The following is a 27,687-nucleotide window of genomic DNA, read 5'->3' as shown; positions in this document are numbered from 1 at the left end:
GGGCGCCGCCGCCAAGAGTCCGAGCACGGACCGGCGGGGGCGTGGTCGCCGGGCGGATAACGGGCTGCAGGGCGCCGCGGCCCGGGCCCCCGCCGGCGCCGAGCCGGCCCCACGCCCCCTCCGCCCCGGCAGCCCAGCCGCAGACCGCGCGGGCGGGGCGGGCGCCTAGCGCGCGCCGGGAGGGTTTTTTTTTTTTTTTTTTTTTTTTTTTTGTTAAACTTTGGCCACGTGAACCGCCCCCCATTCACTTTTGCGCCAATCCGGCGGCGCGGACGGATCCCGAGAGGGGCCAGGCTCCACCGCCGCCGGGGCCGCTTCATAACGCGCCGTGCGTGACGTGAGGGGCTCCTGTTGCAATGGCGAGCTAAGCCGGAGGATGTGCAGCTGCAGCGGCGGCTCCGGCCACGAAGAGGACAGGGGCGGGTGCCACGCGAGCCTAGCCGAGCCAGCCGAGAGACGCGGGCAGGGCGGGACTGGGGTGCGGACTCCGCTGCCACAGCCGTCGCCGTCGCGCTGGCCCCGCGCCCCCGTGCGCCAGCGGGAGGAGCCGCCGCCGCCTCGCGCTCTAGCCGCTGCCGGCGCGCGCCGGGCATGGTCCCCTCTTAAAGGCGCAGGCCGCGGCGGTGGGGGTGGGCGTGCGGAACAAAGCGGCGGCGTCGGGCCTGCGGGCGGCTCGGGGGCCGCGATGGGCGCGGCGGGCCCGCGGCGGCCGCGGCGCTGCCCGGGCCGGGCCTCGCGGCGCTAGGGCGGGCTGGCCTCCGCGGGCGGGGGCGGCGGGCTGAGGGCGCGCGGAGCCTGCGGCGGCGGCGGCGGCCCGGCGGGCGGAGCGGCGCGGGCATGGCCGCGCGCGGCCGGCGCGCCTGGCTCAGCGTGCTGCTCGGGCTCGTGTTGGGCTTCGTGCTGGCCTCACGGCTCGTCCTGCCCCGCGCCTCTGAGCTGAAGCGAGCGGGTCCTCGGCGCCGCGCCAGCCTCGAGGGCTGCCGGCCAGGGCAGGCGGTGGCTTCCCAGGCCGGCGGGGCGCGCGGCGATGCGCGCGGGGCGCAGCTCTGGCCGCACGGCCCGGCCTCGGATGGCGGTCCGCGCGACAGGAACTTTCTCTTCGTGGGAGTCATGACTGCCCAGAAATACCTGCAGACCCGCGCCGTGGCCGCCTACAGGTGAGTCCCTGCTCCCCGGGAGCTGCCTCCTGTATCCAGCATCCCGGCGGGCGGCCCTGCCGGTATTCCGTTGGGTTGAGCATTTACCTGCTTCCCAGACCCGAAGCTCCCCGGCAGTGTCGGGCGTTGGAAGCAGAGGTCAGTGGTGGGGCGGAGAACGCAACGCACAAGAGCACGGGCTTTGGGGTCAGGCGGACCAGGGTGGCCCCCGTGGGTGTGGTCCTCAGCCCGAATTTGTGCAAGGCACTTTAGCTTTCCACGTCCAAGTCTTCTGCTAAATGGGTGTGATTGACCATCGCTCTCTCATAAGGTTGTTTGCACCATACCTGTGATAGTAGTGACAGTAACGGTTATCGTTTGATTCTCTGAAATACGCACCTTTGCTTTTGCAGAGCTAGAGCCGAGGTCAGTTAATCTGGTTAGAACCCTTCCATAGCATACTTACAGATTTCCCTGGTGGAGGCTCTCCTGTAAATGAAAAGGGCTGCCCACTGCACTCTTGACCACACCAGTCTGTTGAGTTAATGGAAAGAGAACCTTGGGAAAAGTAGTTCTTAGCCCGTGGTAGATTCGGGGTTAACTAGCTCAGTTTAGGGATGTGTGTGTGTGTGTGTGTGTGTGTGTGTTATCCAGTATCTGGGTCCTCATTGGCCATATGAGTCATAAAAGTGGCTGGAATCATGTTCAGGATTAACAAAGGGATTAACCAAAGTAATCTTTAGAAGGGCGATGATTTTGGAATGACAGACTTGTAGTGGAGTGAATTTGAGGTAGAAGAGGAATGTCGACTCAGTAAAGGGATTTAATGGGGCAGCGTATGTGTGAAGTACAGAAATGCTTACTGTGTGGGTAAGATTTGGGATTCATCCAGCCACAGAACAAACCAATGCAGGGAGGTCCCCTGAGAATGAACTTTTAGAGGAGTCAGTGCTGAGCAAGGCCGAGCTGGTTACTGTTGGTTTTTAATTTGTAACCAATACCTTTGAAACTTTGGCTTTTAAATCTAGTGCTGGTCTAAATGTTCAAGCATTACATGTGAGGGGAAAACATATATGGATACTTGTTCCTCTAAGGGAGGAAGTACAGGATTGGGAAAGAAGATAAAACAGCAGTTGAGAATGTCAGTGCTTTCAGCGCATTGATCCCGCGTTCCTATGTGTTTCCATTAGGATCTTGTTTAAATCCAGAGCCCAGCTTCTGCCAGGAAGGGTCCTGAGTGTCTGAAAAGCTTAGAGGATAGCCACTTAGGACAAATTTAAACTATGGTAGTGATTTAGGAACCCACAGATAAAAATTTTCTCCCGATCTCCCATGAATTACCTGGAATTTTATGCAAATTGTGCTTTTGGACAAGAGAAGTGTCCGCATCTGAAATTGAGGATGAGCTGTATAAATTGTTTACAGAATGGTTTTGAAAGTAAGTCCACATGACTGCCATTGGGTGAAGTCACACCTTTGGAGATGATTACCAAAGTAGTTCAAATGCTAGGTTGCCCACCAAACAAATACATTTTTCACGGATTCAGAATCAATATATACAAACCAGTAGGGGTCCTGGTACGCCAGAAAATGTAGTGCAAACTTGACCTACCCTTCTTACACTTGGAGAGTCCTTTCCCTAAGCCCATGCTTGACCCTCTTACTTTTGGTCTCCTTTAGCAAATCTCCTACCTCATCTTTTTTGGATGTAGGACTTGTATCTCACTGTTTATTAACTTTCAGACAGTTGAGATAAAGTAGAAATCCAGTTTGCCCTCTGGCGCCAGTTCTTCCTTTTTTGTGACCACTCTGCCTTTCTGGTCAGGGAAACCTTTCCGGGGAAACAGTGTACCTGCTCGGGTATTCTATCAGCTTTCCTGCAGCTCTTTTCTGTCTTGGATCCTAAGAAGTCCCATTACTTGAAGCTTTGGAGTGGCCTTACCTTTCCGGTTCCGGTCCTCTGCTTCTCAACCTGTCAACCCTCTGTTTAGACTGGCTGCAGGAGATGGCACAAGACGATTTTAGTCTTAAAGAACTTTTGGGGAAGGCCTGAATTGGGGCCGAGGTTACAGTGTGTAACTTATGATTATGGCTTTTGCTGTGCTTTGCAGCCCAGGCTGAAACTCCACACTCGGCTCTTAAAATGGAAATTTCACACACAGTTTGGCATAAAAGTCGGCCTGAATCTTAACAGCACTAGGTAGAACTCTAGTTTGGCAGTGGGTGTGCTCAGTTTTACATCTCCCCTAAAAGGCACACTCATTCTTTATCTTAAGAAATACTCTAATGATTTTAGTTTTTTTTTTTTTATGAAATTATTGTTTGGCTTATGGCTTGAAGGAGATGCCAGCATTTTTAGTAAGATGGCTGTATGGTGTACTTTTATCCTAGGATATTGAAAATGTCAGAATTTAGGTGTAGGGACTAGTAACTGTCTGAGATCCAGAAAGGAGCTTAAAAAGCCTTTTGGAAAGTCAGTGAGATCTGCCTTTCTGCACTAACGTTAGTGGACTTTAATGATGGAACAGCCCCATCGTTATAGACTTTTATTTTCCCATCCTGCTAAATGGTTGAAGTGGGGAGAGGGGCCACCAAGGGATGTTAGCAGTGCAGTGACAGCTGATGGCAGGCAAGAAACAGATTTTAAAAAGGAGGCAGAACAAAACTCAAAGTGTAGTTGATCAGAGACTGAACAGGACTAACTTCTTCCTTAGGCCCTGAGCAGACACCATAGCTGTTAAGTCAAGGAGTAAAAATATGGTTCGTAAAAATATTCAGTTACAGGGGTGCCTGGGTGGCTCAGTCAGTTAAGTGTCCGACTTCAGCTCAGGTTATGATCTTGTGATGATTTATGAATTCAAGCTCCACATCAGGCTCTGTGCTGCTCGTTCTCTCTTTCAAAAAGAAACATTATTATTATTTTTTTTAATATTTAGTTCTAGGGGCGCCTGGGCAGCTCAGTTGGCTAAGCGTCTGACTCATGATTTTGGCCCAGGTCCTGATCCCACAGTTCTTGGGATTGAGCCCTGGGTTGGGCTCTGCACTGGGTGGTGCAGAGCCTGCTTGGGATTCTCTCTCTCTCTGTCTCTCCCTGCCCCTCCCATGCTTGCTTTCTCTCTCTCTCAAAATAAACATTAAAAAAAATTATTCAGTTGCACTTAAGATTCATTCCTTTGTTTAACAAATACATGCATGGCTCCTCTGGGTTCAGACTCTAAGTATTAAGGACACAGTAGTGAAGATGTTTGTTCTCATGGTGCTTTGCTTCTGTTCTAATGGAAGAGAAGACACTGAAAAGAGGGTTAATGATGGGTACTATGGAGAAAACAAAACAAGGTAAGGAAAGGGTGGGGTGGCATCTGGAGAATTTGGTATTTTGGGTGCAGTCTTAACCGTGGTTGTGTGAATATCACTGATGAGCAAGGGAGGAGAGGGAAGAGCTGGTAAGTTATAAGGCAGGAACCAACTTGGAATCAAAGAAGGCCGATAAAAGAAAGCAGATGAGGCCTGATAGTGTCTGGTCTCTTATTCTCAGTGAATTAGAAAGCCTTTGGAGGGTTTAGACAGGAAGGGGAGGTGATTGCATTATGTCCTAAATTGTGAGTTCTGCCCGTTGTGTGGAGCATGGACTGGAGATAAGCAAGGAGATGTTAGGAGGTGGTCAGGGTGGATGTGTGGGTGGCAGGGACTGGTGTAGCAGTGGAGGTGGAAGTGGATGGTTCTGGGATATATGCTGGGGCCAAGGTAAAGTGGTGCTGATGGAATGCTAGTGAGGGGTGAGGCAGAGAGGAATCACAGTGCCTCCTGGGGTCTTGCTTGAGACACAGTGTGAGTGGTTGTATCATTTATTGAGATGGGGAAAATGAGTCAACAGGTCTGGTTTTGCATAAGAAGTTTGAAGAAGGCTTTTAGACACACAGGCAGAAGTATCCTTAGCCTCATAAATGTAATGAATTTACAAAGAAGTTAAGAAAAGGGACACCTGAGTGTCTCAGTCAGTTAAGTGTCCAGCATCAGTTCAGGCCATGATCTCACAGTCGGTGAGTTCAAGTCCTGCATCGGGCTGTTTGCTGACAGTGTGGAGCCTGTTTGGGATTCTCTGTCTCTACCCCTCTCCCATTCGCTCGCCCGCTCTCTCCCTCTCTCTCCCGCTCTCTCTCCAAATGAACTTAGAATTAAAAAAAATTTTTTTTAAAGTAAAAAACAAGAAATTAAGAAAAGATTTATATCTGAGGTGGTTACAGTGCTAGAGCTCTGAAGCTGTCTTAAACTAAAATTGCCTAAGGGTTCTGCATAGCTGGGGTTTTACAAATATATAAAGAAATTCATTTTGACTCATATTCTAGAGTATTTGTTTTCTCTGCAATTTCACTTCAGAATGGTTCCTCCGAGTGATTTGTTAGGTCATTTAGTGACTGATCATCAGAACCCTGTGTTCTTTGGGTCTTTTGTTACTAGCTACTGTTCATATTATTTCCATATTTTATTCTTTGTTCTTAGTTATGGTGTTTGATACACAGAAGTTCATGTAGTTCCGTCTTTACCTTTCTGATTTTAGGGTCCCCCCCCCACCACCACCACCAAGCTCAAGCTCAGAAGGTTATTGCCCTGGAGAGATTGTTAAAAGCAACATTTTTTTGCTGATTCTAGAAGGGGTAGAAATAATCTCAATCTCATTTTTTCCCCCAAATAGTACATTGTCTCAGTACCATCTGTTGAATAATCTCCCATTTCCCTACCAATATGAAATGCCATCGTCATCATACTCAGAATTCCTGGGTATGTTTTTGGACTTCTTATTCTGTTCACTGATCTTTCTCTCTGTTCTTGTGCCAGTACCACCCATTGAAATGATTGGAAGTTGAATAATTTTTTAATATCCGGTAGACAAGCTCTTCTTTGTTCCTCTTCTGTTTCAAGCATTTCTTGGCTACACTTACCTGTTCTTGCTGGGAGAGTTTTGATACCGTTTGGGTTTTCTTTTTAATTAATGGTTTGATAAAAAAAGAAAAAAAAAAAACATACATACTTTGCTTTTTAGTCCTTTCTTATGCCCAGAACGCTAAGCTAATCCAACACCTTTCATTTGTCTTGATTCTTACCTCCCCTGGGCTGAAGATGGGGAACTGTTTTGTTCTTTCTTTACTTTCTCAGAGGAAAGAGGTGGATGGTTTCCCTTCTTTGCCCTGGGAGTGATAAAGGGCACCATTAAAGATTAGCATCAGTCTGTAGGGAACTGTGGGAAGAAAGTTTGAGAAACACTAGCTGGAGATATAGGAATCTTGTTGCAAGATGTTGTTATACCAGTTAATGGCCTCTTCCTAATGCTTTCAGTGAAGGCACACTGTTCTTTTACCAACCTTAATGAGCAAACCTCAGGGTTCCTTTCCTTATTCTTGAACCCAGTAAACCGTGCTTATCTTGAGACAGTTTAGAGCAATACTTTCTTTCTCAGATAGAATTCGGTTTGGCAAAAATTTACCGACTGCCTTCTATAATCTGAATAATCAACCTGTAAATGAACTTACGGAGCACAACCCATTTCACATTGTGAATTGCCTGTATAAGATGACCGCTGGAATACGTGATCCTGATAAAGAGTTTAGTTTTCTATGCCATGCTTTCAGAGCTTGATGCCCTCAAATAGTCAGAATGTTCCAAGTAGGGATAGCTGTGGCTGTTGACAGAAGATGATACAAGGTTGTATTTTCACTTCCCCTGTCCATTCATTAAGGTGGTCTTTATTGGAAACGAATTAATAATTCTATCCTTGCAGGGTTTGTCATCCAGGGAAGGAAAGAAATGGAAATACTTCATGATAAGGGCTCACTGGGTGCCTGGGCTCACTGGGGTGGGAACACAGGAGAAAGAGGCCTGTGCTGATTTATGAAGGCGATCAGGAAAGGCCTCACCCACACTCTCCTGCCCCCTTTCCCTCACTTGGTCTTGAAGGATGAATAGGAGTTTTTGAGGCAGAGACAACAGATTCCCAGAAATGTGGAATAGCAGGAAGTAGTGAAGGAACGAGATTGTTCATTTTGAGGCTGGGACCTGAAATCTAGCATTTCCTCTAGAATTTTTCAAAGGGATTTAAAGATGTGCTTGAAGATGTATGTAAGGAGTGGAAATTTCAAGTGTCTTTGGTGTCCTGCGTGAGGAACTGTGGACCATAATTGATTTCCCAAGTTTATCTATACTGTGATGTCTCTCTAGCCACAAAAAATCAAGTGGCTCAAATACGTTGACTGAAATGAAGAGAGATTCACAATATACTTAAATTTAAGAGTAGTTTATAAAATTGTATGCCCAGTATGGGTTCCATTTTTGCTTAAAATCAAAATAATCTTATGTTTGTGTAGCGTAGAAAAGAAAGTGTGAAAGCATCTATACACAATGATGCTGAGGATTTTTCATACTCTTCTTGGCCCTCTTCTGTACTTTTGTGTTTTACTATAGTGAGCAATTATTTTGTAATACATCTACAGAACTACAGTTAAAAAAAAAAAAAAAAGAGGAAGGGGGGAGGAGGAGGGAGGAGGGGGAGGAGGGAAGAGCCCTTGGAAGGAAATGAGTGCAGTTTCCAGCGAGTTAGGTTGTAGGTGCCTGTAACTTGGGCACAGCAGGCTCCCTGGGGCTGGGGTCAGAGGTCATTCTTTTTTGCAAGTAACAGTTAATCCTGCACTGAAAAGTATTTATTTGGTTACTGTAACTATATTTTCCTCACTCTAACTTCCCAGTCCCCCCCCCCCCCTTCCATATGTGGATGTCAATATCAGTGTTTCCATCTGCCAGTGTCTTTTTGTGGATGTGGGTGGAATTGGGAGGAATAAAAAATTTAGTTATGATTTATAAATCCTGAAACTGTCCATCTACTTACCTTAATTCAGTGTCCTTTCTGAAGCATTTATAGCGATGGTATTTGTTCTGTAGCTGAGGACCTTGGTTTGTGGATGATTAAAAATATAAGGTGTCCACTGCTCTGATTTGATGCAGTCCTAGGCTTGCAAACCCAAAGCCTGAAGATGAATGGAAATGTAGTTATTAATGCCATTAAAACGATTGCTTTGTAAGTAGAACCCAGGTGTGAAGGCGGCTTTTGTGTTGGGGTTTTCTGTGTTTCCAACCTGCTGTGGGGAAAATGATTGGGCAGGATTTACAGTAGCGAAGGGACCCACACGGAAGGAGGGTTTCAGAAGCTACCATTTGAGTAGAGTCTTCTGAACTTCAGTTAAATCCAGCTTAGACTCTGAAGAGGTGTCCTCAACAGGCAGGTTTCTGCCAGGCAGACACAGTGGAAGTGGCTTAAGTGGTTGTAAGTATGCTCCCCGTGTCTGTGATGACTCTGTTTTCTCAGCCTTATCAGTGGAGTATGGTCTGCAAAGGAAATGTGGGTGCTAACCTGGAAATAACTGCGCGGGATGAAAAAGCCAGAAGCTGGCCAGCAGAGCCTTTAGAGTCAGACCCCATTTGCATTCTGGCTTCGACTTTCATTAGCCTTGTGACCTTGGGCAAATTACTTACCTGGCCCTGAGCCTCCATCCCCTCATCTGGAATATGTGGGTGGCAATACCTCAACACACCCCATTGAACTATCACAGACTGAGTTACTTTGTTTTGCTTAAAGTGTATTTATTTTGAGAGAGAGAGAGCGCGAGCATGTGTATGCAAGTGGGGGAGGGGCAGAGAGAGCCCAAGCAGGCTCTGCGCTAACAGTGTGGACTTGAACCCATGAACTATGAGATCATGACCCAAGCTGAAGCCGACTTGGACACCTAACCAACTGAGCCACCCAGGTGCCCCCATAGGCTGAGTTTCAAATGCCCTTAGCATGGTACATCGCACTAGGTAACTGCTTGGTTGCTGGGTGGCCGTGGGCTGCTGTTCAGTGGTTCGATACCAGGAAGTGCCTTGATAACAGGAACACTGACTTGTAAGGGGGTGGGCCAAAATAGGTTCGGGGTGGTTTTATTGTTTGCATTAAGCAACACTTTTTGCTGTTGTTGTTTGGGGTTTTTTGCTTAGAATTAAATTTGAAAACGAATTTTGTTCATGCGATTAAGAATTAGTTGCATATTTATACTTTTAAGTGCACAACAGCAAAATACAAACTATATAAGGTAGCTTTCCAACATTTGAAGCTTTGGAAATGTATCATTAGGTTAGAATTTGCCTTCTGTTATTAACACTCCAAATTTTGATTCTTAGGTTCCAAAGAGGGCGTTTTTTGTGGTCTGTACTGATGAGTATTCCCATTGTTTGCTGTGAGCCTGGGCTCAAAGGGCAGGTTGCTGTTAGCTCTTAATACCTTGGAGCTGCCTCCTGGGCTAGTGGCCAGGCCATTGTGGAGGTGGGAAGCTGTAATCCACCCGCCAACAGCTTTATTGAACGGAAAAAAAAAAGTCTCCTTAATGCTTGCTTTCACCTTTAGTGTGCTTTTTAAGGATTAATGGTAAAGAGTATAATTTGATTTCTTTTAAAAAATATTTTCCCACCATTTGTGATTTCTTTTCTATTTCCCCATGTAATTCTAAAAAGAATTGAGATTGCTCACGTCATAAGGTGTTGCAATAAGACGGTTAAAGACTTTACAAGAGGAAGCCGTGTATCCGGAAGGCAGACAGAGGAAGGGAAACCTATGGCTAAGGGTGCTGGCTGCAGGGTTGGTCCCTCATCCTAGGACAGGGCAGAGGTAATGGACTGAGTAATGCTTGCAGCCTCCTGCCAGAGGGCACTCCTTCAGGGCCAGGAGAGGCCTTGAGCCTTCACTTGGTAGCCTTGGAAGACCTCTGAGTTTTCAGTAGGCCTGGTCAAGTTCAAGTGCATGGCTGCTCTGCCTGCTCAAGTGCATGCTGTCCTCCACATATTTTTTGGGAGGGTGAGCTGAGACTACTTGCTGCTTCATCAAGCTTGCGCTTCCTGTGACGATGCTCACCACGTTTGCCCTTCTCTCTCTACCGTGACCCCGCGGAGAAGTTTCTGTCAGGTTTCCCTGTCTGGAATAGTTACTTCACTTAACCCTGAGCAGTGGGACAGAGTCCTGTGACTTCTCTTGGTTGCCTGCTGGAAGGCGTGCTGCCGATTTGGGCCACTGTTAGCGGATGTAGAGACCACGTGATGGCAGTTGGTCTCATCACGCGGGCTCCCTTGTTCTAGTTGGCATCTTTTCAGAGGACTCCCCTTGGTAGAGTGTTTCCTGCGGGCACAGCGCTGAGCAGGCAGCCCCTCCCAGGCAGGGTTTTGCCTTCCCTGGTATAGGTACCACTTTCCTGCCTTGCTCCCATGACCCTACTTTTATTTTTCTTCAGCCTCGTTTTCTCGCTTCTGTTATTGTACTGTATGCCTTTTGGTTAGGTTAGCTGAAATCTTTTCTGTATTGCAAGAATAGAAATACATACATTCAATTCCTGTTATCTATCAGTTCTACGAGGGGAAAAACTATATTCTCCCTTCCTTCCGTGACTCCAGGTTCTGAGATGATTTGATCGTGAGTCCTTTCAAATGTATCACTGTAACTGTCTGACAATGTATCTATCTATTTATTTATTTATTTATTTTTATTTTTAAAATTTACATCCAAATTAGTTAGCATATAGTGCAACAATGATTTCAGGAGTAGGTTCCTTAATGCCCCTTACCCATTTAGCCCATCCCCCCTCCCCACAACCCCTCCAGTAACCTTCTGTTTGTTCTCCATATTTAAGAGTCTCTTATGTTTTTAAATGTATTTAATCGTGATTTTGGGGAAATCACAGAAGAGCTCCTCTTTTTATAAGAATTACTATAGCTATTCAAATTCAGAAAATGTGCAGGAAAAGTACTCAGTCTTACTGAGTTTTTGTCCACTGGATAGAATAGAAAAATGTTTATTATAAAAGTAGAATTTTCTGTTGTCCTATCTTTTCATTTCTTTGGATGCTTTTTAGCTTAAAGCTTTTCTCCAGATTAAAAATTTTTTTTCCCAGTTCTAAATACACCTTTCTGTTGCAGAAAATTTAGAAATGTAGAAAACATGAAGAAAATTAAATGCCTTCTGATCCTCCAACCACAAATAACCATAGTAAGCACTTTGGGGCAAAGTTGTAAAATATTTTATTTTTGTATATGTACTTTTGTTCCCTTAATAATCCACATCACAAGTATATACTCTTGCCTGCTTTTTGCCCATGGATTACGAATGTGTACTTAGGACAGGAGTCCTGCTATAGATGCAGTTTTATACAGAAATGTATTTTATGTAGTTTTTCTTAAAATGGTAACTGAATGGGAAGGGGGACTATATGAAGTCTTAAGTCAGCAAAGGCATCCCTTAGCGAAGCTAATTATCGTCTAGCTGCATTACTTAACTGTGATTTAACTTGGTGGAGGGATAGCGTTTAGAAGCCCTGAGGAAGGGCTCATAGCTTTCTTGGCTCTCTCAGATTTCAGTTGTCTTATCTGTGCCTTTAGCTAGCGTTGGTTATCGGTCCACTGAAACTTGAGCTAGCTGGCGAGGGCCTCTGCAAACGTTCTGTGGTTTCAATCAAGTGAGAGCTCTTTGCTCCCGGTAACAGACGTGTCAGTGGCAAGGTTGACGTTTGCTTATGAAAATTAAGGAACTGGACCTGGTTCTCTCACGGAAGGAGGGCCAGCCTGCTGCTTGAGCAGTGTGCTTCCTTCACTTCTTAGCCATTATTACAGGCCCCCCTCCCCCCGCCCCGTTCCCCCAGGATGGTGAATCATGATCTCTGTTCCAGAAGCCTTTAACTGGATGGAGCTCTTGAAGCCAAAGGCACCCTAAGTGAAAACGGTCATCATTTCTTAAGATTGGAGGATTTACAGAAATTCGTTCTGAGAGATTTCCCTCAAACTGCCAGTCACTTAGAACAGAAAAGGGCAGCTTGAGGTTTTTCCCTGGGTTACCTAAAAAGGAAAAGATAATAATTGGGTGGAGTTGCCATAAAACTGCAGAGAGGCTTTAAAGGATGGTTTGAGGTTAGATTGTCTGTTTTTAAAATTAATTGGCTTCTCTTCTTAGACAAATTACACCATTTCAAGTCACAGCGCGGGCATTAATCGCCTGGGTGCCGGTTGTACCGTCGGCACTTTCTCTGCCTGCTCTGTCCGCGGGGGCGCGGGCGCTGTGGGCCCGGACCGGGAGGGGTTTCCATCCTCAGTCTCCTACAAAGGATTCCAGCATTCAGAAGTGAAAACACTTTTAAAAGTTGAAGTCTCCTTAGACTTATACCCTGATGTTGTCTGAGATTGACAGCAAAACGGAATTCTAATAGCTGGCTTGAGTGTCAGGTTTTCAGCCAGCAACGTGAGAAGCAGCATTTTCCACAGCGCCTCCGCGCTGGCGTGTGATCCTGTGACGGGCTGTCCCGGGTCCAGCCCACGCTCCCTTGTGTCCTTCATTTTCTCTTTCACCATCTTATTTGCAAACTGCCGTCTTCCCCAGTAAGTCACCCTTCTGTTACGCTTACTGCGTGCCAGGCCGACGTCTGAGCACTTGAGATAGAAGGGTCCATCTGACCCTCACAACAGCCCTATTAAGGTAGGTGCCATTATTATCCCAGCCCCCAGCTTGCAGATAAGGAAAGGGAGGCACAGAGTGGCTCACCCAAAGTGGGGCCAGGACGGTCACCCCACAAGCCTGATTCCAGAGCCTGTCCTCCTAACTGTGACACAGTGTGTTGTGTCTTGAGTAGGTTATTCTTTTGAAGGCGGACGTTGTCTTACTCATCCCATGTCTCAATATCATGGTGCTTTAATATCTTAACGGCTTCTGAGCTCACCCAACCCCTGTACTTTAGTACTTACCGGTTTGAACTTGGTCTGTTTTATTAATCACATTTTAGTTCAGAAGCAGTTGGGTAGAAGCTGAAGTTAGGTTGATTTTATTCACTATCCATGTGTAATCAGTTATGAGATAATGCAGACTCTTTAGCTTTAAACTACATTTCAGAGGGACCATGGATGGTAGTATATTTGAACTCCAGCAGGCCTGTGAATTTTACCTCTTAATTGTTTTCTGGTTGGGTCTGATTAAGTCCGGTTCTTCATGTAGGAATGGCAGGAAATGGTAGAGTGTTATGGAAAGTGATTAGAAACTCACTTGGAGGTGTCTCAGAGACAGAAATGGTTTCTGCTCTTTTCTGCATGGAGGTGTGCTCACACTTGCGCGCACACACACACACACACACAGCACTTTAAGTCACTTTTTTTAATGCAAGTGAGCAGGATTTATTGACTTGTTATGTGCCAACCACTGAAATTATTTACTTTTTCAAATAATTGATATGACTCCCAAACAAAAATCATTTCTCTTAGAGGAAGGAATCAGAGGCTCCTTGACCTGGATGGCGGTCCTCTTAGTACATCTTCATTGTCACCCACCTCCTGGGGCTGGGAAGTCATCTCCCCTCTAGATTACCACGTCAGAAGGGTGTCTTTCAGTTATTATACATTCTGTGTAGACTGTGGTTCATTCTCATGCTTAGAATTTTTTTTTTAATGTTTATTTATTTTTGGGGGGAGGGAGGGAGGGAGAATGAACGGGGGAAGGGCAGACAGGGAGACACAGAATCCGAAGCAGACTCCAGGCTCTGAGCTGTCAGCATAGAGCCCGATGCAGGGCTCGAACCTGCAAACCATGAGACCATGACCTGAGCCAAAGCTGGACGCCCAGCTGACTGAGCCACCCAGGTGCCCCCAGTTCATTCTCATTTTTAAATAGACTTATCTCTTTATGGAAAGGGTTGGTTTCTCCTTAAATTAGTTGCTCCATTCCTGCCATGTTTACTTTTCATCCATTCTTTTGGGAGCTTATCCTTTGTGAAAATGGGAGTACAGCATCTGTAGTCCCATCAGGTACCATATATGCTGAGTTTTGTAAATGGCATAAGACTCCATAGGTCCATTTTAAATCCACAGGCATTAAGGGAAAAACATTACTACGACTGTCTTACATCATTCTAAGATGCACATTTCCCCCCACATTTTAACATCGCTGAAACAGGATGCGTTTTACAGTTGCTGGCATCATGTGATTATGATTGGCACTGTTTTTTCCTTGTTATTGGCACAAAAAACAATGGTTTGTCTTACAGTCGACTTCCTAGCTTTGACGAAAAACGATATGTATTTAATCCTTGGATTTTTTTGAGAAGCATGTTTGACAAGTTCATCGAATTCCTCTTCTGCTTGAATGAGAGAAATTTGAAGTCATTTTGTATTCCTTATATTTGGGTTAGGAGAAGAATTAAAAGCCAGTAATTGGTTTTTTAAGTAATTCATTGTAGATCATTTAAAAATTACAAAAATAATACTGCACTTTAGAAATTTAGTTTTGCAGATGAAAACGTTCTGGAGATGCATGGTGGTGATGTTGAAGAACAATATGAATATGTTCAATGCCACTGAACAGTAGTACTTAAAAAATGGTTAAAATGGTAAATTTCAAGTTACATATATTTTAGCACAGTTAACCCCCCCCCCCCAATAATATCCTGCTTATAAAAACTTTCCTTCATTTGAAGATACACAGGATAAAAAGAGAAAGCTCTTTATCCCCTTTTTAGTCCCTCCCCACTCCCCTACTTCTGTACCTCTCCTCTGGGGGTTGGTATATGTCTTTTACAAGAATTTCTCTCCCTAAGACCTTTCATGTAAGATGTGTGGTTTTCATTGACCCTTCAAGTTCACTTTTCACTATAATACATATGATTGTAATGGATAAGCAAAATAAAAATATATTGGAGAGAATATCACCTGGGAACAGACCTTTTTTGATCTGCTTCATTTATGTTCTGTTCATTGACTGCTTCATTTATGTTCTGCGATGTTTTTCCTAGAAGTAGTCTGTATAAATGCATATTTGTAGCTGGACTGCTTCAGCTCTTACTACATTAAATGAGGAAGGCATAAGGAAAGTTGGAATACGATGGCCTTAAATCAGTTGTGCAGGTGCAGGATTCTTTGTTTCCTTTTCGTTCATTTCTAATCTCTCCTCTGACAATGGGACGTGCAGTTACCCTTGGCACCCCCCGTCCAGGCTGCTGTGGCAGTTCCCACCCAGTGGCCCCAACCCTCTCCTCCACCCCTGAAGACCGTGGAATACTCAGCGTTCACCCGTTCCTGTGCCATCCCTTTCCTCTGCTGCATCCTGGGTCTGTATCTCATCCTTCACATTCACCCTGTCTCCAGGAAGCATTCTCTGCACTGTGTGTCTAGTTTGTGATCTTTCTGTGTGTTTGCTCTTGAAGGCTGTGTGCCTTTCAGAGCACTTGTTTTAATTCATAATAGTATGTACATTTGCGTGTGACTCCTTTGATAAACGTCTGTCTCTCCTGATGACTGCTCTATAAGTTGGCATCTGTGTTTTGTTCGCCCTGCATCCCCTGGCTTAGCACATACTTGGCATTGATATGCATCCAAAGAAACTTTGCTGAATGAAGAATTTGATTTTTAATTGTCTTCTGGAGTGGAGGAGTTTATAGGTAGGGGGTTGATAGTATCAGAAAATTAACCTGGGTGTTGAAACCTTGGTGCCCCGGCAATTTGGTTTTCAGCCACAGCTTAAAACTTAGTTATCCCGGAAATATTTTAACACTTCATTAATCTTTTTTTGGTGAGATTCTTTTGAAAATGAACTTGGGCCTTGCAATACCCCATAGCCTGGACTTCTGTTAAGGGGAAGCAAGCAGATCGGTAGCTTTTTATCATTCCTTCTGAACACACAGTGCTTCAACATGAGTAGATCTGTGGATTTCTGGAAATGAGAAGCTTGAAATAAACTGTTCTCTCACTGATGCTTATTTTAATTCCAGAACATGGTCCAAGACAATTCCTGGGAAAGTCGAATTCTTCTCTAGTGAGGGTTCAGACACCTCGATACCAATTCCGATAGTGCCACTACGGGGCGTGGACGACTCCTACCCACCCCAGAAGAAGTCTTTCATGATGCTCAAGTACATGCATGACCACTACCTGGACAAGTATGAATGGTTTATGAGAGCAGATGATGACGTGTATATCAAAGGAGACCGTCTGGAGAATTTTCTGAGGAGTTTGAATAGCAGTGAGCCCCTCTTTCTCGGGCAGACAGGACTGGGCACCACGGAAGAGATGGGGAAACTGGCCCTGGAACCCGGTGAGAACTTCTGCATGGGGGGGCCCGGTGTGATCATGAGCCGGGAGGTTCTCCGGAGAATGGTGCCGCACATTGGAAAGTGTCTCCGGGAAATGTACACGACTCACGAGGACGTGGAGGTGGGAAGATGTGTCCGGAGGTTTGCGGGGGTGCAGTGTGTCTGGTCTTATGAGGTAAGAACAGAAGAAAAAAAACCGGTTAATTTCATCATCAGTTATGAGCCAATTGCAGGAAACTAGTGATGATACCTTCTCTAAGGCTCGAAGTTGGTATTAAGTTATTACACATTCTTACCTTAGTTTTTTAAATTTGAATTCTCTTTTAGTATCTTTCAGCCTTCATTTGCAGGACATACCTTCTATACTTTTGTCCTCATGCCTTAGTTAATAAATCATGGCATTTGGAGCCCAAAGAAATGATACGTTTCACTGTAGGTCACAGTGATATTTTCACAGTTATCTGGAAAATTCATCTAATCTGAGTATTGCTGAATCTGTAGATGTGATTACAGTTGTATCAACTTTCGCTGTCCCTGTTCTCCCAAAGGCCTGACTTCTCTCATGTCGCTTGTTGACCCACACAGTATTGAAACTTAACATGTTTAGAATTGATAAAATGAGTAATGATATTTTAAAAAAAGCCATTAGCATTTGGTTTTGCATTTATTTTAAACCTTGACATTTTAGACCTTTATTTGTAGTCTGTAAGTTTGCAGTAAGGTTGTTCCTTTGAGGATAGTGGGTAGGCAATCTCTGACTTATCTGGACACACAAATGCAATTTTTTGTAGGAAGTCTACTTGTAGATGTTTTCTCTTTAAATGCTCTCGAGAACATGAGTTAGCTTTTGACTTTTCTCTGTTTTTATTGGCAGATGTGCACCTCTTGCCTGCAGTTACAGGATCTGATATTAGTCAGAATGGAAAAAATTATTTAGGTTGTTGTTGTGTTTAAATTGATAAACACTACTGATAGTTGTGATGAACAGAGGGAATTTCTAGACCTCTGCCCAAGAAAAAGAAACCTACTTTCTGATGTGAACTGTTAGCTTTTGTTATGAGTTAATTTTCTCAAGGGCTTGAGTGAAGAAATTGTATTCCTGCCAGTACTTGCCTTCTGCCCCCAAGACTTGCTTTTAAAGGTTTCCTAATAACTGTTTCTTTCATTTGAACTGTTAGGGAAGTGGACATTTTCAAGAATACCGGAAGTAGTTTTCATGTTGTTTCTAATTATAAAAGGTACATTCAGATGTCATTTGAGCGAAACCTCTGATCTCTGTGTGTGTCCCCCCCCCCCCCCCCCCGACCTCCTCACTGGATCTAGGGGGGATTTCTGTTGCATTGGATTTTTGCAGCAAGGAAACTATTTGGGGATGTCATGCAGTTTTAAGAATACAGCTGGCAGTGTTTCTGCATTTCCTCCCATCCTTAATATAGTAGTTATAACCTTAACATGCTTCATTATAGTTAAAACATGCAGTGCCTTGTGTATTTTGGAATGTTTTACCCTCTCTCTCCCTGATCTCTGAGAAGCTAGCCGTCCTGCTGAATTGTAGACAATAGGCCTACCTTTGAGAGTGAATTTTTAACAATCTGTGTCTTAGTGTTGTGGCGCTGTTATATCTTACATCCTGCTAGATAGATGTCGCTGGGGCCAGCGTCTTGTTTATCCAGAACTCTCAGCTAGCGTTAGTGCCAGGATGTTGTTAGAAAGTATTGTCCTAGGGCTGCAGGGGCTGGGAGGTAGTTTTAGGGCTGTCCTCTTGTAATCGCCAAAGTTCTCTAAGGCCTGAAGCTGGGTGCTGAGGATCCTCCTTTCTGGACACTGGAGGCCACCTCTTTGCCTGGAGGCACCTGGTGAATGATTTTATTAGTTAAAGGGATCTGGTGGAGAGGAGGCTCCCTCCCTGGCCAGTTCCCTGTCCCTAGGATCTCTGGGGGGTGTGGAGGACATGTGGGCAGCCAGGGGACAGTCAGCTCTGGGTGGTGTCGCTGCTGCTCTCCATGTGTTTACAGGCCTGATGACGACAGAGCTTTTCCTGGGTGCTGCCAGTTTGCGAGCTCCTTTTGCAGGGGCCTGTCCTCTCCCCAAAAGTGACTCGTCCTTTCCCTTTAAATGTGGCTTTACTTCACATGCAAATCGTGAGTTTTGAGTGTAGTTTAATTTCTCATTCTTCTCCTGTATGGCTTGTGCTTTTTTTGTGTAAGAAATTTTTCCTTCCTGGAGGGATGGGAATTGTCTCCCGTATGTTTTTCTGTAAATTTAAAGTTTTGACTTTCATGTGTAGTCCTTCATCATTGTCATTTCTAAGAATTAGATCTATTGGGACATGTACCATTTTATTAGACCTTTGATTTCTGTTTTCTTTTTTGGTAGGGCTTTAAGTGCTCTTAACCTACATCGTTAGCTAGGATTTATCATTGTGTTTGCCACTCAAGCGAGATTAATCCCTCATGTGGATGAGAACTTTTATTAAACTTCCTGTAAATCTAGTTTCTCCATTAAGGTTCACATTATGAGAAATTACTGAGGTGGAGTCTTATGTTAAAGACAATTATGTTAAGCTTTAGGTCTTGGAAGGTACTTATTTAGCTCTTATAAATCTAGCCAGAAGGTGTAATTTTTACTTTTTTTTTTTTTTTTTGCAAATTGAAATAGTGCCTTGGCATTAAAATGCCTCATGAGAGGCAACTGTCATAATCAAAATCCAGATTCATTTCTAAGCTTGTTTTGATTCTTATTGGTAGTAATTTATTAATACATGGTTTTAAAAGACTTTATTTGGAAGTAATTTTAATTTCACAGAAAAAAAAACAACACAAAGCACATCCACACACCCTGGACTCAAATTAACCTGTTAACATTTTACCCTATTCACATGATCATTTGCCACTGCTGCTGAGTCTCCCCCTGTCCCCGCATACAGGGACATAGACCTGTCCCTCATTTAAGAGTAACTTAACATTGTGGCCCTTTACTTTAACTAACATCAATTGTATTTTGACTAAGAGTGGGGAAATGCTCTCATATGACCATAGTATAGCCTAAGTTCAGTTCAACACGGAGACTTCAACCTGCCGTTTATATTCCGATTTTACCTGTTGATGCAGCAAAGTCCTGGGTAACAGTTCTCCCTTCTCCATCACAGAAGCACCCTCAGGTCAGGTGTTGGATTTGACGGTCATGCCTCTGTAGGTAGCCGCCTCCTGTCTGGACTGTTTGCACAGCCTCCATCTGCATCTTTTGTGACTTTGTCATTTTTGATAAGTGGCTTTAAAGACTTTCATTTTCATAATTTAAAAATGTAATTGCAATGCAGTAAACCATAAGGTGGTTTTTAGTAATGCTCCTCAGTGCTTACTGAACCCTCCCAGCCCAGAGTCAGAATGTGGGACTGGAGGCCGTTACTACTGATGGAGAAGCAGAGCAGGCAGACCTGAGCCCCCTTGTCACACGGGCTCGGCATGACATCTCAGTCATAGGAGGTTGCTTTTGAGAAACATTGCTGAACAATTTGAAACAATTTTTTAGGCAAATAAATGAAATGTACTGGCCTTTTAATAAGGGAACAAAAAGACAGTTGACCTAAGTAACCTTTTCATTTTATGTTTGACTTTTTATTGAGGTATATTATACCTGTGGAAAAGTATACAGATCATAATTAAGTGTAGAGCTCAGTGGATTTTCACAAAGAGAACACAGCTGGGTAACCAGCAACCAGATCTTGCTTTTCTTATTTTAACTCAACATTTGACTTAGTCATAAAGGTGTTTTGCATAGAAAATAGTCATTACTAGGCATAGGTGGATTTGGCAACTTTAAAAAGTTTATTGGGGGTGCCTGGGTGGCTCAGTCGGTTAAACGTCTGACTTCGGCTCAGGTCATGATCACACAGTTCATGAGTTTGAGCCTTGCATCGGGGCTGCTGACAGCTCAGAGCCTGGAGCCTGCTTTGAATTCTGTGTCTCCCTCTCTGTCTGCCCCTTCCCTGCTCACACTCTGTCTTTCTTTTTCTCAAAAATAAATAAACATTAAAAAAAATTATTGGGGGGGCCTGGGTGGCTTAGTCGGGTTGAGTGTCAACTCTTGATTTCGGCTCATGTCATGATCCCAGGGTTGTAGGATCGAGCCCCACGTCAAGCCCTGCACTGAGTGGAACCTGCTTGAGACTGTCTCTCTCTCTCTCCCTCTCTCCCTCTCTCCCTTCCCTTTCCCCTTCCCCTCCCTGCCTCCCTTACCCACTCTCTCTCCCCCTCTAAAATAGAATTCGTCACATGCTTTAAAATTCAGAAGTTCAGTGGGTTCATTGGGATAAGTTTTCCCATCTCCATCTCTACCTCCTGGGTTCCCTTCAGGGCCAGCCACTGTGGTGTACCCGTAAAGGCGTACCGTATGCATAGGTAATCCGTGAAGTGTGTGTATCCTCCTTATTACGTGGATGGTAGCATATTTTACATACTGCCTGGATCTTGCTGGCTTTCACTTACGTGTCTTGGAAGATTTTCTAGTTGGTACATGAGGAGCTTCATCTTTTTTATGGACATTCAGTCTCTTTCTAGTTCTTTTCAGCAGTGTTTCTTTTTTTATTTATTTATTTATTTATTTATTTTTTTTTTTTTTTTTATTTTTTAATATATGAAATTTACTGTCAAATTGGTTTCCATACAACACCCAGTGCTCATCCCAAAAGGTGCCCTCCTCAATACCCATCACCCACCCTGCCCTCCCTCCCACCCCCCATCAACCCTCAGTTTGTTCTCAGTTTTTAACAGTCTCTAATGCTTTGGCTCTCTCCCACTCTAACCTCTTTTTTTTTTTTTTTTTTTTTTTTTTCCTTCCCCTCCCCCATGGGTTTCTGTTATGTTTCTCAGGATCCACATAAGAGTGAAACCATATGGTATCTGTCTTTCTCTGTATGGCTTATTTCACTTAGCATCACACTCTCCAGTTCCATCCATGTTGCTACAAAAGGCCATATTTCATTTTTTCTCATTGCCACATAGTATTCCATTGTGTATATAAACCACAATTTCTTTATCCATTCATCAGTTGATGGACATTTAGGCTCTTTCCATAATTTGGCTATTGTTGAGAGTGCTGCTATAAACATTGGGGTACAGGTGCCCCTATGCATCAGTACTCCTGTATCCCTTGGATAAATTCCTAGCAGTGCTATTGCTGGGTCATAAGGTAGGTCTATTTTTAATTTTCTGAGGAACCTCCACACTCAGCAGTGTTTCTAATTAGTCCTTTAACCCAGGGTTTTTTTGTTGTTGTGTGTTTGTTTCTGAGAGAGAGACAGCACACGTGTGCAAGTGGGGGGAGAGGGGCAGAGAGAGAGAGAGAGAGAGAGAGAGAGAGAGAGAGTCTTAAGCATCGATGCTGTGCTCAATCCCATGATCCCACGACCCTGGGATCAAGACCTGAGCCGAAGTCAAGAGTTGGATGCTCAACTGACTGCCACTCAGGTGCCCCTCAGCAGTGTTTCTAATTAGTCCCTTAACTCAGTGTTTCCCAGCCTTTTTCACATGGTGATGCACACATTGAGGTGCTCCTGCTACCCCAACCTCTAACCACTGCACCCCCTGCCCCAGACCCAAAGGGGTTGTTATCTTGGCACACCTAGAAGTTGTTTGGGACACACCAGTATATTAGGACACACCCGTATGACCCTCTGAGTTAACCAGTTTTTGTTAAGGGAGCATTAATGAGCCCAGCACTGCTCTCTGAGCGGGTAGGGAACTACAAAAAGGAGAATGAAACATGAATGGCCTTTTTTTCCCCTCAAGGGCTTTAAGTCTGGTTAAGGAGACAAAAACATGTTCATGAAGTAGTTTAGAAAAATGTGAGAGCGTAAAACCCTGTGATAGTGATTTTAAGTATAAAACAGTACAGGGAAGGGTAAGATTGATGATGTTCTTTTTATGGGAAGGCATATCCTCAAAGGAAATTGGAATTTAGAGCAAAATATGTAAAAAGAGAAGGTCTTCCTTTTGTTAGTCTGACTGGCTTATAAAGGAATGTTGAACATCTTTATATCAGAAGGCTGGGAATTTTTTTTCCTTAATAATGGAAGAAGTAATGTTTCTTAACCGCTGGTTGTCATGGAACTGATTTGCATTATACTGGTGCCTTCCTGGGCCTTTAGGCTGCCCGTTAACCTTGCCTGCCTAAGAACTAGGCTGGCTCCTAGGTGGCTAGAATAAGATGCTCCAAATACTGATCCCTAATGCTTCCTGATTCTTCAAGGCAGAGCCCCTTGTGGTTTTATACTGAGCCTTATTCTTTTGTTCTGCAAGTTCGATGGTTCCATCTCCAAACTTCTAATAGATTATAAGGGCAAATTAGCATCTACAACAGTGGGGGGGGGGTTACTATACAAAGACACTATCAGCAGTGAGTGGGAAGGATATGAAGAAGTGAAACACAAGAGGAAATGAGACTGAACAGCACAGCAGTCTAAGACCCACCATTGTGTTATTGATTTTTAATTTCATTCCGTATGGTTGGAGAACATACTTTGTATTATTTCAGTTCTTTTAAATTTATTGAAACTTTTTAACGGCCTAACATATGGTTTACCCTGGAGAATGTTTTGTATGTGCTGGAGAAGAATGTGTATTCTGGGGGTGCCTGGGTGGCTCAGTTGGTTGAGCGTCCAACTTCGGCTCAGGTCATGATTTCATGGTCTGAGTTCAAGCCCCACATCAGACTCTGTGCTGACAGCTCAGAGCCTGGAGTCTGCTTTGGATTCTCTGTCTCCCTCTCTCTCTGCCCTTCCCTTGCTCATGCTCTGTCTCTGTCAAAAATAAATAAATATTAAAAAAATAAAAAAAATGTATATTCTGCTATTGAGTATTCTGTGGGTATCTCTTAGGTCTAGTTGATTTGTATGTTGATTAAGTCTTTTTCCTTGTGTGTTTAGTTATTCTATGCATTATTGAAAGTGGGATATTGAAGTCTCCAATATTGTTGAATTGTGTATTTCTCTCTTCTGTTGTGTCGGTTTTTGCTTCACGTATTTTGGGGCTCTGTTGTTAAGTGCGTATATGCAATTATGGGTGGACGAGCCCTTTTATCATTATAAAATTCATTCTTTGTCTTTAGTGACAAATTTTGTCTTAAAGTCTGTTTTGTCTGATAGTATAATCATTCCAGCACTCTTTTGGTTACCAGTGCATGCTATATCTTTTTCCAGCCTTTCACTTTTAGCCTTTTTTTTTCAATGTTTATTTATTTTTGAGAGAGAGAGAGAGAGAGAGAGAGAGAGAGAAAGAGCACACGTGTACGCGCACGAGTGGGGGAGGGGCAGAAAGAGGGAGACACAGATCAGAAGTGGGCTCTGGGCTAACAGCAGCGGACCTGATGCAGGGCTCGAACTCCCAACTGTGAGATCATGACCTGAGTGGACGTCAGACACTCAACTGACTAAGCCACCCAGGCACCCCTGGTCTGTTTGTCTTTGAATCTAAAATGTTTCTCTTGTAGAGAGCATGTAATTGGACCAGTTTTTAATTGGAGTGTTTAATCCATTTACATTTAATGTCATTACTGATAGGGTAGGATTTATGTCTGTCATTTTGCTCTTGGTTTCCTAGGTCATGTCGGTTTTGTTTCTTTGTTCCTACAGTGCTGCCTTATTTTGTGTTAGATAGTTTTTATACATTTTCACTCTCTTGTCATTTCTTTTACTTTATTTTTTCTGAGTTATTTTTTTAGAAGCTACCCTAAGTGTTAACAGTTAACATCTTAACTGATAATAACATAGTTTGGGTTAACACCAACTTTGCAACTAGTATACACAATCTTTGCTTTGATATAAAGCTTTATTTCTCCCTGTTCCCTCCTGCTATTATTGTCACACAAATTAACATCTTTTTCCATGATATGCCTATCAACACAGATTTGTAATTACTGCTTAATGCAGTTGTTTTTTAAATCAGATTAGAGAAAAAAGTGTTACAACCTATTTATACCGTCTTTTATATTTACCTATGTAGTTACCTTTTTTGGGCTCTTTATTCACGTGTATCTGAATTAATGTTTAGTGTGCTTTCATTTCAGTCTGAAAGGCCTCCTTTAATATTTCTCATAGGGTAGGTTTGTTAGTGACAGATTCTTCCAGTTTTTGTTTATCTGGGAATGCCCTAATTTCTTCCTCACTTTTGAAGGACAGTTTTGTTGGTAGAGAATTCTTGGTTGACAGTCTTTTTCTTTCAGCAATTTGAATGGAGGCTTTCTGGTATCCGTGGTTTCTTTGGATGAGAAACCAGTTGTTAATCTTACCGAGGATCCCTCCAATGCGATGAGTCTCTTTCTTCTCTTGCTGCTTTTGAGGCTCTGGCTTTCGGTAGTTTGATTATGACGAGTCTAGGTGTGGCTCTCTGAGTTTATTATACTTGGAGTTCCTTGAGCTTCTTGGGCATGTAGATTGTTTTTCATCACATTTGGTAAGTTTTCAGCCATTATTTCTTCAAACATTTTTGCCCTTCTCTCTTTCTCGCTCCTCTCCTTCTGCCGCTGCCCTATGCATATGCTTGGGCTCTTTCTTTTCCTTTTTTCTTTCAATTCCTCAGACTGGATAATCTCAATTGGCCTATCTTGAAGTTTACTGATCCTTTCTTTTGTCTGTTCAGATTGGTTGTGGATTTTTTGTTTTGGTTATTATGACTTTCAATTCCAGAATTTCTGTTTGCCTCTTTTCTTTATAATTTCCACCTCTTTATTGGCTGCTTCCTTCCTGCCCTACCTACCCCCCTCCCCACATTAATGGGCCGTACCTTCTTGTTTCTTTGAATGTCTCATAATTTCTTGTAGACAACAGAACATTTAAAATAATACAGCAACCCTGAAAATCAGATTCTGCACATTCCCCAGGGGTTGATGATGTTACTATTGTTTTAGTGACTTTGGAAAATTTTGTAAAGTCTGTAGTGTGTGTGTGTGTGTGTGTAGCCACTTAAATCTCTGCTTGGTTTGCTTAGCGGTTAGCTAATGAATGGACGAAGATTTCCTTAGATGCCTGGAACTAAGTCTCCCAGTCTTTGCTTAGGGGCTCTGTGTACTCATTGGTGCTTGCCTTTAATACTCACCATGCAGTTTTCAGCTCTTCCTTAGCCTCACCTCCTGCCTGTACACAGCCTTACGGTCAACCAGAGATGAGAGCTTAGGGCCTTCTCAGGTCTTCCCTGGGCATGTGCACAGCCTGATGCATGTTCATGGCCTTCTAGGTTCCCAGATATATATATAAAAGCTTTTCAAAGTGCCGTATGGACATGTCATACCCCTACTTTTCTTTTTAAGCTGTTTGGTTAGCCTGTGTTTTGCCCATACTGTTAGCCACATCCTCAGGCAGCATGATATTCAACAATTACCTGTGATTATTTTTAACAAATACTTCCTCCCCTCCCCACCAAGAGACTTTTTGCAATAGGAGGGCTCTGAGTCAGGTTAAATAAAGACAGCCTTACAAGTAGGGTCTTCTAGGAAACCACCAGGCAGGTCAGATAATGACAGTTCTCTGGGAATGGGGCTTTGAAGGAGCTCCAGCCCTGCCTGCTCTGTCTCCTTCCAGTGGCTGCCAGTTTGCTGGTTTTCGGCATGGTTGTGGATGTTGGTTTTCAAGGTTACCACCACATTGCTGGGGAATAGGGAATGGGAACGGACAGTTAACATGCCACAAAATTCACTCTTCTTACCAAAATTTCACTGTTTTTCTTGCATAAATGCTTCCTGGGTTACTCTAAGCCTTTGGTTAATATCCAGAGTCCTGAATAGGTGCCGGAAACTATTTTGGCCCATGTTCTCTTTGCTTTTATGGAGGAGAGAATTTTTGGAGGTCTTTACTCCACTATTTTCATTTGGTATCACCTAAGACCATCAATTATGGAGCCTTAGCTTCACAGCTTAAATTTTGCTTTCTCCAATTAGATAAATCACTCTGAATATCCTCTTATCCTCTGCATAAGAGGTCAGGGAATTGTGTCCTAAAAATTAGAAAGATTTTCAGCGAGTCAGTTACAATATTCACACATACTTACTTTTCAAATAAATTGTGAACGTCTGCTATGATTCTAGTTGGGGACACAGCAGTGCAGGGAGCAGAGGTCCTGCTCTCTCCTGTTCTTGTGGGGTTGGGCTGGGGTGCAAAGAGACAGTAGAGTAATGTATGAGGTGTTTAACACATCACAAAGGGACCAATGTTTTTGGTGTGGGGTGAGCAAGAGGAGAGAGGTGTAAGCTGAGGCCAAGTGGCACAAAGGTTGAGGGGAGCAGGGGAGTGAGTGGTGAGGACATGCTTTAGGACACAGTGGGCTGGAATCTCCCAGTTCATTCGGCATTCTTCACTAGCAGTGTCATCCTGGGCAGCGAGTAGCCTAACTTCTCTGGACTGTTAGCTCCTTAAAAGATGGCATAAGACATTGCCTACCTTGTAGGATTGTCTCAAGCATTGAGATGCTGCATATTATCGTAGCTCATGCTTGGCACAGAGTGAGTGCTTATGAAATACCCAAGTATCTGGAAAACTAAGCCCTTCAGAACTCATTCCCTGAGGACTTTGCATAGGTTTTGACCTGCATAAACAAGTACTTGGATATGACTTGTAGGAACACTGTGGTGTTAGAATCCTTGGTTTTTGCTGTTAAAATTTAGAGAAGACTGTTCTGACAGAACACATCAGAGTTGACCTAAAATGGAGAAGTTAGTTGCTTTGGACCTGTAATTATTTTACTGTCAAAACCTTCTGTAAGTATACAAACATCTCTGAAATGGTGTCCCCATTTGTTATATCAGAGTCTTGTGCTTGTGAGGGAGGGGGTGTGGTCTCAAGGCAAAGTGCTTTGTTCAAGTTTGGTAGGAGTGTGTTAAAGATATTTGAGACTTTACATGTTCATCATCTTTCTTATTATAAGGTCATCACTAGACATACCTAATTTAGGTTGAGTTGACAGAAAAGGGCTCCTTAGCAACATTATCAGGAAGTGAGATCAGAATATCATTTTCCTTATCTTAAGCTAATAGCTGAAGAGTATTTTCTGTGTAGATGAAAAGATTGAGATTACATGTGCCATCAACTGAATTCCTATAATAAACTGACAGTTTATTTGAAGTGTTAGATGAGACATTTTCAGGTAATACGAGTGAAATGAGCTCTGAGAACTTATTTTCACTATGTGAAAAGGGACTAATCTTTATGAAAAAAAAATACCTCACTGCCTAATTATAATAAACCAACAATAAACCAGGGAAAAATAGTGTGAGCTGCACAGTAAAGTGTGGAGGGCTGTGGGACTACTGGCGCAGGGTGGAATGGTTTGGGAGGGTAGCGTTGAGGAGGCTTGCATTGTGTGGGTCACTCCTTTCTCTAATCGATTTCTGGACTGTTTTCCACTGTCAGGATGGTATCCATTCATAGTTGTAAG

General features: G+C 43.7%; 1 protein-coding gene and 2 long non-coding RNA genes across 4 annotated transcripts in view; 1 reads left to right on the top strand and 2 right to left on the bottom strand.

Annotated features, from left to right (window-relative positions):
- Nucleotides 1-814: 814 nt before the first annotated feature.
- Nucleotides 815-27,687, top strand: part of CHSY1 (chondroitin sulfate synthase 1) — a 70,552-nt gene continuing 43,679 nt past the window's right edge. The window contains exons 1-2 of the mRNA XM_042941186.1: nucleotides 815-1,157; nucleotides 15,944-16,439. Of these exons, the coding sequence (XP_042797120.1) occupies nucleotides 838-1,157; nucleotides 15,944-16,439 (816 nt within the window). The 5' untranslated portion in view covers nucleotides 815-837. The remainder of the gene's footprint in view (nucleotides 1,158-15,943; nucleotides 16,440-27,687) is intronic.
- On the bottom strand, nucleotides 1,122-26,391 carry LOC122221693. Of its 2 annotated transcripts, XR_006203403.1 has the most exons (5): nucleotides 26,305-26,391; nucleotides 25,735-25,904; nucleotides 8,014-8,152; nucleotides 6,239-6,813; nucleotides 1,122-1,483 (listed from the first exon to the last, which is right to left on the bottom strand). It is a non-coding gene; the product is annotated as an uncharacterized LOC122221693 (long non-coding RNA). The 2 variants fall into 2 exon arrangements; XR_006203402.1 differs by lacking the exon at nucleotides 1,122-1,483 and having other exon boundaries at nucleotides 5,291-6,813.
- Nucleotides 16,105-19,649, bottom strand: LOC122221694. The gene is made up of 2 exons (XR_006203404.1): nucleotides 17,833-19,649; nucleotides 16,105-16,431 (listed from the first exon to the last, which is right to left on the bottom strand). It is a non-coding gene; the product is annotated as an uncharacterized LOC122221694 (long non-coding RNA).

Source organism: Panthera leo, chromosome B3 (assembly GCF_018350215.1).
Source record: "Panthera leo isolate Ple1 chromosome B3, P.leo_Ple1_pat1.1, whole genome shotgun sequence".
NCBI classification, from domain to species: Eukaryota; Metazoa; Chordata; class Mammalia; order Carnivora; family Felidae; genus Panthera; species Panthera leo.
This window is presented reverse-complemented; position numbering and strand designations above follow the sequence as displayed.